At 44.6% G+C, this 13,506-nt stretch overlaps 1 protein-coding gene across 1 annotated transcript in view; it reads right to left on the bottom strand.

The window, feature by feature from the left end:
• The window catches only part of RASSF4 (Ras association domain family member 4), a 172,272-nt gene that overhangs the window by 42,677 nt on the left and 116,089 nt on the right, over positions 1-13,506 (bottom strand). The window contains exon 4 of the mRNA XM_078642761.1: positions 12,346-12,491. Within this exon, the coding sequence (XP_078498887.1) occupies positions 12,346-12,491 (146 nt within the window). The remainder of the gene's footprint in view (positions 1-12,345; positions 12,492-13,506) is intronic.

Below are 13,506 nucleotides of genomic sequence, written 5' to 3' on the forward strand. Positions count from 1 at the left end.
CACTGTCATATAAATGCTAAATCCTACTACCACTCATATATCGCTGCCTTACTATTAGTGTACTTGACATATATATCATGTAAGGGCAAGGTTCTGGATGACACATAACAGAGAAACTTTTACACAAGAGCGATCAGTAGGCCACACTCACCGACACGTACAGAAAGGTCAGTTCAAGCTGTAAATTGACAAACCATGGTATGCAGTCCCTGCTGCTTTATGTGTAACACTCAAGACAGGGACAGAAGTTCTCTAGCCATTGTGAGGGCACACTTGGTGCACCCCTTCAGGTCACAGGACAGGTCTTGGACCTGGCATTACCAGGGACAGGTCTAGGCCCCTGCGTACACAGCTAGAGGAGTACAACGCAAAGGGCCAAAATGAAAGTCAGTATACCAGGAACATGCAGGCGGACAGCCAGGGAGAGGAGCATGCCCATATAACCATTAAGGGGACATTCCCTTCCCAACACAGTATAGTATGTTATTTTTCTATCCCATTTTTGCACTTAAGCTGACTGTGATGGCTCGAGTGCGACACCAGAAACAGCTCCAGTGTTTTGTCAACACATGAGATGATAAATGGATACCCCACTTCATATCCTTGCCCATCTCTGCGCACCAACATGAAGGGAGATTGTGTTTTAATAAGGTCTGCAGCATCCTCTAGTATGAAGGCAAACCGAGTTTTGAGGGAGTAGCATCAACAAGGAAGTTCACAAAGAGGAGTGGGCCTCCAAGAAATCACCTCTCTTCTCTTACCAGCTACCCAGCTCCCAACCAGACTGATGTGTGCAAAGCAATAAACCTGTATCCCGCAAATTAACCATTTCCTTCAATGCATACAGTCTTTCCTTGTGCAAAGTGTCCCAACTGACACTCAGACTCAGGGTTGGAGCAGTCCCTGTATCTATACACTCTTTGCCAAATCTCGAAGATTCACCCTGCTGCTGGCTGGAACAACGCAGTAATCACTGCCACAAACAAGAAGACCGCCCGGATTTCCCCTTACATTCAAATGCTAGCATCTTTATTTCCTTTGAGGACTATAGATAAAAGATGAGGATGAGGGAATGCTGTATGGAGAAACCTCTGTGATGAAAAATACAATGGCTGGCAGCCAGGCACAGTTGCCTACATTGCCTGATGTTTCTTGGACCAGAGAGGGATACAGACTGGAAGGCCACTTACATTGCTGTAATGACCTCAAAATTTGTGTCACAAATGTATTGTCCTTGCAGTAGGGTATGTGAGAAATGCCTCAAGGTCCCTCTTGTATAGTATAGGTTACAGAGACTCTTAGTCTGGCTTTGGGAGGGTACAGCTGGCCAAGTTCAAAAGCAAGAATGAAAACACAGCCTGCAACCGTATACAAGCGCGAAAGAGGGTCTGTCATGGGTGTGGTGTTATATGCTGCATATTGCATCAGATCTGACTTTCCAATAAAGGCTCTTTATTTTAACTCTGTTCTTTAACAGCTGCTTCATTAGTGTTGTATAGCTCCTATATATCCTTATATCGTGTTAAGTTAGCATAGGTACATTTGAGATTTAAACGCCATTTTTCCTTTCTTGCAACTTCTGCACACGACCCTTAATTGTTGACTTAGCTTTCAACCTAGTGGTTTGCCGTGGTGTATGTGAGAATAATATGTTATTGCTCTGATATCAGTTTTGTTTAATAAACCATGTCTGCACGGAGAGTGCTGAAGTTTCAGGAGCAACACGATATGGTATTGTTATGAGGTCTGATCTCCACGCCTTCATAGTCATAACACAAGTGCAGCCTTTGCCAACTTGGGCTTGAGGCGGGATTGATATTGCTTTGCACGAGAATTGTTAACACACTTGATGCGGTGCACATGCAGAGAGAGCTGGTGTATGCTGATGTGATTCCTTCATGCTAGGACACTAAGGTATGGGCCCGCCCTAAAACAACCCAAAGAGACCTTCTTAGCTAATAATATAATATATGTGTTAGGGAGGGTGAGATATAAGTGTTGTTAACTCTTATTCATTACAGCATGTTAACATGCTGTCACCATTCGCTTTTTATGTCTTAGTAACTATGCTGATAATTTTGATACTGATAATAAGTATACTTGTATTATCTAAGATACTGCGCCTGAGAAGACGGCATTAGTAAATAAACATTTCAAATGCACATGTGTCTTCTTTACTCCATGTTCTGGTTTGTAATGATAATATAACGAAAGAGTGTTCATGAGTCCCACGTACCCTGAGGTACTGTAAGTTCATGTTCTGGTTTGTCTAAACATTGGGAGTTTGATATGTCCAATGAGACACTGTAGCTAGCTCGGTAAGGGGTGAGTTGGTTGCTAAGGTAAGTTTTGGGACACCCTAATTTGCCGAGGTTCCACTCCTCTGTGCACAGTTCTGTGTGAGTACAGAAACCCTGCAACATGGCGCCCAACGGTTTCGGTGGTCTTATATCATGACACTCGAGTAGTTTATCGTTCATGCCTTAACCCCTTCACATCCGTTTCCGGAAAACGGGGTGTCGGTGAAACCTACCTATTTTTTGAAATAGGTCTTTATTCAAGCTTGATTCTTTCTCAAACGGTTTCTTTGAATTACTACCCAGTTGTGCTACAAAGTATTCTTTGTGTGTTCTTGTTTCCAGTGTTGACATGGCGGCGGTGGCTATTGCGCAGCATAGTCGCGTAGCGGTACGCAATCATCTTCAGACGTACCAAGTACCAGTAGATGGGATGGCTGTGATTTTCGTGGTATGTGCAGATCCGGCGTTTCCTTACGAGTTGTTTTACTCTTGGGTTACGTTTCCGGCTGTGGACGCTAATTCTGGTTTGTTCCACTCCTACACCGCCTCGGATGTCCCGGCTGAATATACGCCGTACAGGGCATTGGAAATACCTATTGATCATTGGCAGCATCGAGTTTGGTTTGATGGCGCCCTCCCCCACTCTTTGTCCGCTGCGAGGTTAGGTCCACTCTCAATTCCAGGTACAAATTGGCCTGCGTTGGGTGGCTTTACCCCGCACCCGAATCACGGGGCTTGTACCCTAGCAGAAATTCGCAGGTTACATGTTGTTTCCATTTCCGTGATTCGTGCTTTAGTGCAATACATCGGTCGACATCTTCCTGGTGGTCCCCAGGGGGGTGCGGCCGTTCCCTTGGATCGAGGCGGAATGCGTCTCAATCCAGTGATGGTTAATTCGGTTTTTGGTGCGCGTCCTGTTGACAACGATGACTTCCCATTCTGGCTAGCGGAGAAGTTTGATCAACTAGAGGCGGTTTTTCCGAATTCTACTCCTGCTGATAAACATAGAATGTTAACGATTACTCTACCGAAGGATATTACTCCTGAACTTGCTGACTGTGAAAGCTGGGGAAAAACTTTTGCGGCAGTTTATACGAGGTGCTTCGGCACCCCGTCTATGAATGCCCTGCCTGAAATCATTAGACGTGTTCAGAATGATCACGGTCCAGAGGCAGCGGTTGAATTGGGTATGCGCCTGTGTGGTTCTTTTGAGATTGTAAGTGATCTCATTCTCTCCAATGTTAAAGGAGATGCAGTTAACTTTCAGGTGTCGAATGCTTTGGCTGCTCTGCCCGATGCCGACAAACCCCGCCAGTTAGCAAAGATTGTGGTGGCCGCTTATAAGACAATTGGCCGCACAAGTAGAGGTCTGAAATATTTTCCAGTGAAGGATAAAAAACAACCTCAGGGACAATCTGCAGTGACAGATGTCCAGCCCAAGTCCAAAAAACAGAATTGGCCTAAAAAACAGACACAGGGGAAGCAGACTAGGCAAACTCAGGATTCTGTTCCTGCAATACAAGCTCCTGCGCCGGCAGACAGAGTTTATGATTTGCGCGATCGCGTGATGATTAAATCACCTGATCGTTTTCAGGGTTCTGATCAACGCTCTCCTCGTTCCTTTCAGGAAACATCGGCCCAGAAGACCGGTGGTGGAGGAGGGGGTGGACGTGGACGTGGTGGCCAGCAAGGACGTGGTCAGTCCCGCCAGACAGACGGCGCAGTGAGGCTGGAGGATTCTACGCCTATGCGTCCGCAGTTTGCGAAGAAGAAAGTCGCAGCCTTAACAGCGCATAGATATGCCACAGATAGTGAGAACGCGGCTTCGGAATCTGACGTGGGCTCTGACCTTGCTGGACAGCGCGGCGGAGATTACCATAGTCAGAGAGGCGCTCCGTCCACTACTGAGGGTGACAGCGACTGAAGTTTTTGTTGTGATAGAAACAGCCGATACGAGATTAGCTCCCCCTGAAAGACTTTTTGAAATTGTCCTGTTAATTGAAGGTGACATACAGCGTACTGTCAGAGGGGTATTTTGGGAGAACCTTTCGTCTACGTACGACATTTTGCTTTCCGAGGCTGACTGGCCCCCACCTTTTGTGCTCGCAGCGCCGCGAGGGGAGGAGGTAATCCTTCCCAGTTTCGCGCACACTGTCTCGACTGAGCATGCGCAGCATTTTGCAGAAGAGTGGGCTCGGGCTCTTGCACCGGCTCTCTACCGCAACCAATGTGGTTGGGACAAATTGTCCCCATGCCACGAAATTCCTTTGCGGTCTGAGCCGCAGCCTCAGCCTCAATATCCCATACGGCGTGAAGCTAAAGCGGCCGTCGCAGTAATCCTTGAACAATTGGAATATCAGGGAGTTATTGAAACGTGTGTGTCACCAATGAATAATCCCCTTTTTACTGTGACCAAACCTGACGGATCATATCGTTTGGTATTGGATTACCGGCATTTGAACTCGCATTGCCGTAACTGTGCAGTACAGAATACTCACGGCTCTGCCCTAGTGGATAGTCTAGTGCGTAAGCGTTTCAAGACAACGCTTGACGTTTCCAATGGTTTTTATGCCCACAGACTGGATGGCTTTAGCTCCCAATGGACAAGTTTTACGTCCGCTGGTGTGCAAAAATGCTTCCGGCGACTCCCAATGGGCTACAAAAATAGTCCTGGGGTCTTCGCCTCCAGAATAGTCACACTATTGGAGGGAATCGATCCGGATGCATGTTCTTATGTGGTTGATATTTATCTCACAGACGACGAAATTTGGATGCATCTGTGTCGAGTGAATTCCATAATTTGTACCTTTGCAGACATGGGTTACAAATTTAATTTTGCAAAATCGCACATTGCAGAACACACAGTGTTGTTTTTGGGCTATGAGCTCAACAATGAAGGTAGAGGTTTGGCTCCTCACTTCTTAGAGAAGTGCGCACAATTGCGCGCTCCAACAACACTGAAAAAATTACAATCTTTACTGGGCTTTTTGAATTTCGGCTGATCTTATATTCCGGATTATGCCCAGCGTATCAAGCCTTTGTATGCTTTGATACAACCAACTTTCTCAAAATCATGCTGGCTGCCTGAGCATTCAGCCATTTTGCAATCCTTGCAGGCTGATCTGCTCGCTTCTAAATATTTACTGACTCGTGATAACCACACCAACCTGGTAATAAGAATAATTCCTGGGACGGTGGGTTTCACATACCTCACTTTTAATGAAGGTGACACAGTACCTATTGCTTACAAGTCACACTTGTACACTTCGGCTGAGATGCGGTTTCCCACAGTGGAAAAGGTTTTAACTGCTGTACAGATGGCAATTCTAAAAGAACGAGCACTGTCTCAGGGGAAACGCATGCTTGTGGTAACACCCTGTCCTCACTTGGAGGCGGTCACGAAAGCCAGTGTACCAAATTCGAAGGCTTTGCACCCTCGGTGGATTCAGTGGGCTGCGTCATTGTCATCCACGGATGTCATGTTTATTTTTGACGCTTCCTTACGGTCGCAGGAGTACTTGCAGTATGAATTCGTTCATCCTGCTCCTCTGGCTATGCGACCTTTGAAGGACTTCCATTGCATCATTTACACTGATGGGTCGGCGCAGGTTGCGCATGGCTCTAAACATGCCTACGTTTCCGCATGCGCCATTGTGGTCGGTGCTATGTTGAATGATGAGTTCGTTTCCAGGGAAGTGCACACGTTGGCACTGGGCGATTGCACCGCACAATTGGCAGAGCTTCGTGCTCTCTTACTAGCTTTGGAGTACGCAGATCCAAGTGTTACTACTCTAATTGTAAGTGATTCTTACTACTGTGTCCAATCTTACAATGAAAACTTGTTCTTTTGGATTCAAAATGATTTTCATGATTCCAAGGGTAGCACAATAAAACATAAAATGATCTGGGTTCGAGTGGCAGAGCTTAAGGCTATGTTGCCACTCGTTTATGTGATTCATACTCTCGGTCATCAGCGCGTAGGAGTTCACGCTGTTGGCAACTCGCTTGCTGATGAAGCGGCGAAATCTGCAGTATCTACATACTTAGTTGCAGCAGTTACTAGGTCTAAAACCATGATTGATAGCGACATCTTGGCAGCGATTGCTGCCTCTGAGAAGGGAAGTAAACATCCTGCGGGATTCCCTTCGAAGTATAAATACCACTTAAGTCCCGAAAAGGTTCCTTTTGTGACAATTCCTGAGGTTGGGGAACGGCTGATTCCCAACTCGGATCGCAGAGCAGACTTGATTACAGCGGCTCATGAAGGTGTGGCGTCTGCGCATGCGGGCGTCTCGGCCACTGTAACTCAATTACAACTACGTTTCTGGTGGCGGGGACTGTACAAACAGACGCGTGATTATGTCCTTCTTTGTGACATATGCCAGCAGATTAAACCTTCAACTGCTACGCGTCCGCCACAGACTCAGTTGTACATTTCTAATAAACCACTAGGCTGTGTTTATTTAGATCACTGCGGTCCTTTTTCATCTGATACTGCGTATAAGTACATCTTAGTAGCAGTTGACTCATGCACACGCTTTGTGTGGGTATGGCCACGTCGCAGCGCTGATTCACGGACTGTCATTAGAGATTTGCGTATCTTTATAGGGATTTTTGCCTGTGGTACCTTCCATTCGGATCAGGGTCCGGCTTTCGCCTCTAAGGCGTATAAGGATGCCATGACTTCGATGGGGGTCCAAGTCAAGTTTTCGTCACCCTACAGACCTGAGGGTAATAGTGTAGTTGAACGAATGAACCGTGATTTAAAGCAATCTTTGACAGCCCGAGTTATAGGCACTGGCAGAAACTGGCTGGCTCACCTCTATGGCGTGCAGCGTGCTCTTAATAATCTCCCTAGAAGGTCTCTGGGTGGGCGGACCCCATACGAAATGCTCTTTGGCATCAAGATGTACGTCCCTGACCTTGACGGTCTAGACTCTGTGGTTCGCGCCACTTCCTTTGACGCAGATGAACATTGCAATGTTTTACAGAATCTACAAAAGACCAGAGACAGTCTTGCAAAGGAACATTTGCCCTCCACATCGGATGATGCGTTGCAGATCCCGGTAGTTGGCTGGCTACCCCAAGTTGGAGAACTGGTTCGAGAGAAGATCAACAACAAGAGAGAGTTTGGTCCCTCCTATCGAGCTCCGGTCCCAGTGCTTGGAGTGAAGGGCACAAGAACAGTCATTTTACCACCACTTCCAGGTCGTAAGGAAAACAGGTTTATTTCTATTGACAATGTCAAGATACACAGAGTGGCCGATTCTTCTTAGCATGACCCCAGCTGTTTCCTGTCCTTCCATTGTGAGAAATTCAATTATGCCCACTGCTTCTAATATTGAACCTGAAGTGGCCATCGAATTACCTGCTGTTTCCAGTCCATTATTAAATAATTTACCCGGAACTACCGTTGATGAATTAGACTATACATACCCCACTGATTTGTCCATGCCTGACCTGCAAGCTCGTTTAGCCACGGAATCCAGATTTTCATTTGACTCTGCTTCCCTTGCCTCGAAAAAACCCTCTCAAATTGCGGTCTATGCTAGCATGTTTAAAAAACATTTTTTGATACCTCCGTGGATATACATTTGGCTGGTCCTTTTTTCGGTTTACCTTTTTATGTCAATTGGTTTTGTGTTTTATTTTTTTCGAATTATGAATGGACACTATGTCGAGGAGAGAACTTGCATTACTCATTTAAATGGAACTTTGGCCCCACTTTCCTCTTCTCATTCTACACACAGATTAAAAAGAGACTTGACTTTGGTTAACATCACAGCTTGGCCTGTTCTGGATGGAATCGCGTGGGATGCAGTTCGTTTTCAGATTCATGGACCAACGGAAGTCGTTAATGTTCCTAATGTACTGAGAGTTAATATGGGGGATGTGGTGAAACAATACATTCGTTCTGATGATTGGGATGTTAAAGCAGTGGAAAGTTTGTTTTCTGATTTGAAGTACTATGCTGCTTTTGATGCTGAGGATTTATATTTAGAATCTGCTAATTATGGTGAATTGTTCTGTTACCAACATTATGGCAATCACTTCTTACACAAGACATCTTCCCGAAGGGATGCTGTTAATTTTACACAGTGGGAACATTGCCCGACACCTACACAAGGGAGTTCAGAAACGTTTCTTAAAAAGTATACTTATTTCACTGACTTTAACCAGTCCAATCCCGAGTCCTTTTATTTTAAATTTCACAAACAGCCACTGTCCAAGGTTAGACTTACCGATACATAATTGTTGTATTCGAAGGCCTTCCTGGATCAATTAGTTACTGGGGGCTATGAGTTATGGAAGGAAACAATAGACCTTAAATCGGTTTGGGGTTCAAGGGCCTGGCAGGTACGAGGCGCTGAGGCTTTGCACCGTGCATGTCTCATCCCGAATCATATGTTGTTTTTAAATGAAACCATTTCCCAGACCACATGCTTTGGATTGGCTACATCTAAAAGGTTAAACACCCCGTCTTTCCCGGAGTTGGAGGAATATGAGGATTGGAGTAATTTTACTCAATTGTCCATTAAAAATATACAGGCTCTGCTTCTTAATTCCTCCTTTAACATTTCCAGTATGAATCCCAAGGGTTGGCTGCTTTGGCACCGTAGTGCTGATTCTTGCCAAAAAAGATTTTTAAATATAACTGACGGTTTTAAGACTGTTAGATCAGATCCCCGGTTTGGATTGAGTCATACTGTCACCTCTTACTCTGTGGGCAAGTTGTGTCAGGCTTGGCTGAAACATTCAACTTTACCTGCGGTTAAGTATCACCTTTCCAAACTGAATGCAGACGTGGATTTGAATGATTTCATTAAAGGCCCAGCTAGTGGCAGGTCGAAAAGGTGGTTATATGGGGTTTACAATGAAATTTGGAAACTCTCACAGATTGAGGCTGCTTCACGCCTTAGGGCTATTGATCAGGCGAATCTTGAGAAAGTGCTTGCAGTGGTTGACAATAGCATTAATGTGCTTTCCTCTAGAATTTACACATTAGATAACATTGTGTCGTCTGTTGTTGATATTGTGCATGATGAAGTGTCAGTATTATACCATGGTCAAAATCAATTACGGTCAATCATGCAGTTTGCATGGACACTTCAGACTCTGAAAATGGGTAAAGTTCCCTGGGGATACATGAACGTTTCCTCTTTATTTGCACCGTTTAATTTGACAGACAAACAACGCTTGCTTTCAATGCGTGATGCTTCCTTTTCTATGCTACATATTGAAAGGTTGGAGTCTTTACCTTTTTCTGTGGCGGAAGCCACTGCTGCTACGTGGCTTATCCACGGTTTAATAACGCTGCCTTTTGTTTTATATAAGTTTTCAAATTGTATGAAATATGTGCCAATAGGTCGTTTTGAACCCTTAGGTAGCGGTTTTCTTCATGAGGTCTGGTCACTCCCATACACATACAGATGTTTCAAGGATGAACAAGAAGTTTATCTAACAGGGGATGAGTGTACTGAGACGCCAGATCATTCTTTAATGTGCAGACACATACAGTTACACGGTTCATGTAACAAGGACCGACCGAATATGGCTTGCGTTTTACAGGGCACGCCAGTTCCTGCTATCATCCCCACGTTTAAATTGTTAGAGAATGGTAGTTATTTAATGCTCAATAATGAAAACTGTTGTGGTTTAATTAAAGGTATAGCTTTCATAGTAACAGTTAGTGAGCGAGTTATTTGCTGCAGAAATGTTCTTTATCCTCCCACACGTGAACATAGGGAGTCTTCCATTTGGCCACAGATACCGACCTTGGGAGCAGAATTCAGCGGCATGGCTAGAATAAGAGCTCTATTGTCCCAGAAAGAGGTGGCCTTGAGCTCGGCCCGTGAAACTTTCGTGCTTCACGTTGCTAACACTCGTACGGAGGTTCAGGCTCTTTTAAACACTGATTTGCCTTTGCATTTCGGAGCCATGGTCCGTTCTATCTTTAACGCATCCTCCACAACGGGCCTAGCACATTTTTTTAAAGTTGTTAGCGGTGGTCTCGTGACTTCCTTTGAGAAGATTTTTGGAGTCATCCCTGCCTTCTTCCATTCTATTTTTTCATCCTTATTTGGAGGGTTCCCGTTTTTACTTGCATTAGCGGCTGGCGCATTGGTGGTTTTCTGCCTTTTTAAATATGGATGCCCTTCCTGTGCAAGACCACGCTCAGCTGCTACTGACGCGGTTTCGCAACCGCATGCTTGATTATTATGGCACACTGCCGTTGGCGACTCTAAGCACGGCGTTTGGATTATCTTTTCGGTTCTCCTATTTCACCTGTGTCCAGCCTGTATTTCGCTGCCTGACCTGTGATTTCCTTTGGGCCATTGATTTGTGTCTCTGCGGACCAATATCTTCTGACGTCGATTTTGATCAACTGATGAGTCCTATCATTGCTCACGAGTTGGTTTGTTCTGACGAAAGGATTATGGCCTTGGCGGTGGCACATGGACTAATGGGTCCCTGGGATGTGTTGTCGGCAGCGCAAAATTTCTTGGAACAAAGTTTTCTTGAAAACCCACCGAGCTGTCCTCTGATGGTTATAGAGGATCCGGTGCTGGAAGATCACGTATGTTCCTTTCATCTTTTAAATTGGATGGCTGAACTGTTTTCGGATGAGGACAGTGACTTCCTCCTGGAGGCTGTTGCAGCTTACTTTTCATATACTGTCTTATCATAGACACTGCCTCAAATGGACATGCTGATTGATAGCATTTTCTTGATTTTATTGACTTTTGGTCAAGAAATTTTATTTTTGCTTGCCTATTGGCTTGAGCCACATTATACTTGTGGGCTATTTTTTAGCATTAATTTTTTTAATTGAATTTTTATTCATGCTCGTTTATTGTTGGATTCTGCTCTCATGTGATGGCACTTCTGTTATCTTATTTAGTCCGTTCTCGGATCATGGGGGGGTGTTGTATAGCTCCTATATATCCTTATTTTTGTTAAGTTAGCATAGGTACATTTGAGATTTAAACGCCATTTTTCCTTTCTTGCAACTTCTGCACACGACCCTTAATTGTTGACTTAGCTTTCAACCTAGTGGTTTGCCGTGGTGTATGTGAGAATAATATGTTATTGCTCTGATATCAGTTTTGTTTAATAAACCATGTCTGCACGGAGAGTGCTGAAGTTTCAGGAGCAACACGATATGGTATTGTTATGAGGTCTGATCTCCACGCCTTCATAGTCATAACACAAGTGCAGCCTTTGCCAACTTGGGCTTGAGGCGGGATTGATATTGCTTTGCACGAGAATTGTTAACACACTTGATGCGGTGCACATGCAGAGAGAGCTGGTGTATGCTGATGTGATTCCTTCATGCTAGGACACTAAGGTATGGGCCCGCCCTAAAACAACCCAAAGAGACCTTCTTAGCTAATAATATAATATATGTGTTAGGGAGGGTGAGATATAAGTGTTGTTAACTCTTATTCATTACAGCATGTTAACATGCTGTCACCATTCGCTTTTTATGTCTTAGTAACTATGCTGATAATTTTGATACTGATAATAAGTATACTTGTATTATCTAAGATACTGCGCCTGAGAAGACGGCATTAGTAAATAAACATTTCAAATGCACATGTGTCTTCTTTACTCCATGTTCTGGTTTGTAATGATAATATAACGAAAGAGTGTTCATGAGTCCCACGTACCCTGAGGTACTGTAAGTTCATGTTCTGGTTTGTCTAAACATTGGGAGTTTGATATGTCCAATGAGACACTGTAGCTAGCTCGGTAAGGGGTGAGTTGGTTGCTAAGGTAAGTTTTGGGACACCCTAATTTGCCGAGGTTCCACTCCTCTGTGCACAGTTCTGTGTGAGTACAGAAACCCTGCAACATTAGGCTGACTCTTCGAAGACACCAACATTGATTTGGTCAGTATTTGCACTCACTCGCACCCCCGCAATTAAAGCTCAGCCACTATATATACTTACAATATGCTTAATTTAGCTGAACTCAATCATTTTGTTCCTCTCAGGGTACCTGATCATTGTATGTGTTTACCACCCAGAGGCCTATGACGTACCTGTTTATTTTGCATGGGTTTGTATTCCAGATACCTGGCGGGGGAAGCGTTATCCTCTCATTATCATCATGCATCTGCAATCTTATTGGCCGTCGTAGCCCCCAAGAGATGTTCAACAAGCCTTCGATGATCAGCTCTCCTTCCACCTGCGACAGAAGAGAGAAAGAGATGAGAGATCAGCCATCTTAACACACGAGAAATGTCCAGTGAGGTTACACATGCAGAAGATACATGTCCCTAAGCAGAGATAAGGGTAGCGCTCTCTTGGCTCTGTGGACCAATTCCTAGGCCCGACACTGTCAGGAAGAGTGCAATATTCCCAAAGGTGAGCTGAGTAGGGACACATTCTTCAGGTCCATGGTTATTGTAAATGGTGTTCTCCATAAGAGTCTGTACACTGACCCACAGCATTCTCCATGCAGCTGAAGGAAGCAAGCTTCTCTCCCAACTAACAAGGAAACCCGACTGATCCTACCTGAACAAAAACATGTTCTCTATGCTTTTCAAGGCCTAACTGAACATGCATGATCTGCTCAAGTTGTACTATCAGTGGGTTGTTAACAAACAGCCACCTATCATATATGTGTTGAAATTGAAAGAAAGAACATAAACAGAAGAAAATATCTAAATTGGTAAAAATCCCATGCATACACAAAACCAGATCGGATGGATGGTGTTTCTCTTACATCACTCCTAAAGTGTGGAACAGCTTCCCACTCCTCCTCTCTTCTTGAATTTCACAAGAAACTGAAGGCCTAGCTGTTATACCTGACAACCTTAGGGTGGTCTTACCCCAATGTTTTGCCTACCTTCCCCCATTTTTCTGAACTCGATTTTGCTGGCTTTAGGACTCTGAGCACCTTACCACTGCTTTCCAGAGCTAAAGTGCATATAGGCTCTCTCTAGAACATGGTAACATTTGTTCATACCCAACTGGCATATTGTATTTAGTTATAAGTCCCTAGTAACGTGCACTACATGTGCCCTGGGCCTGTAAATTAAATGATACAAGGGGGCCTGCAGCACTGCTTGTGCCACCCACATAAGTAGTCCCCTAACCTTGACTCAGGCCTGCCACAGCAGGGCCTGTGTGTGCTGTTTACTGCCACTTCGACTTGGCATTTAAAACTACTTGCCAAGCCTCAAGCTCCCCTTTTTTAC

This window comes from Lissotriton helveticus, chromosome 5_1, assembly GCF_964261635.1.
Source record: "Lissotriton helveticus chromosome 5_1, aLisHel1.1, whole genome shotgun sequence".
Classification (NCBI taxonomy): domain Eukaryota; kingdom Metazoa; phylum Chordata; class Amphibia; order Caudata; family Salamandridae; genus Lissotriton; species Lissotriton helveticus.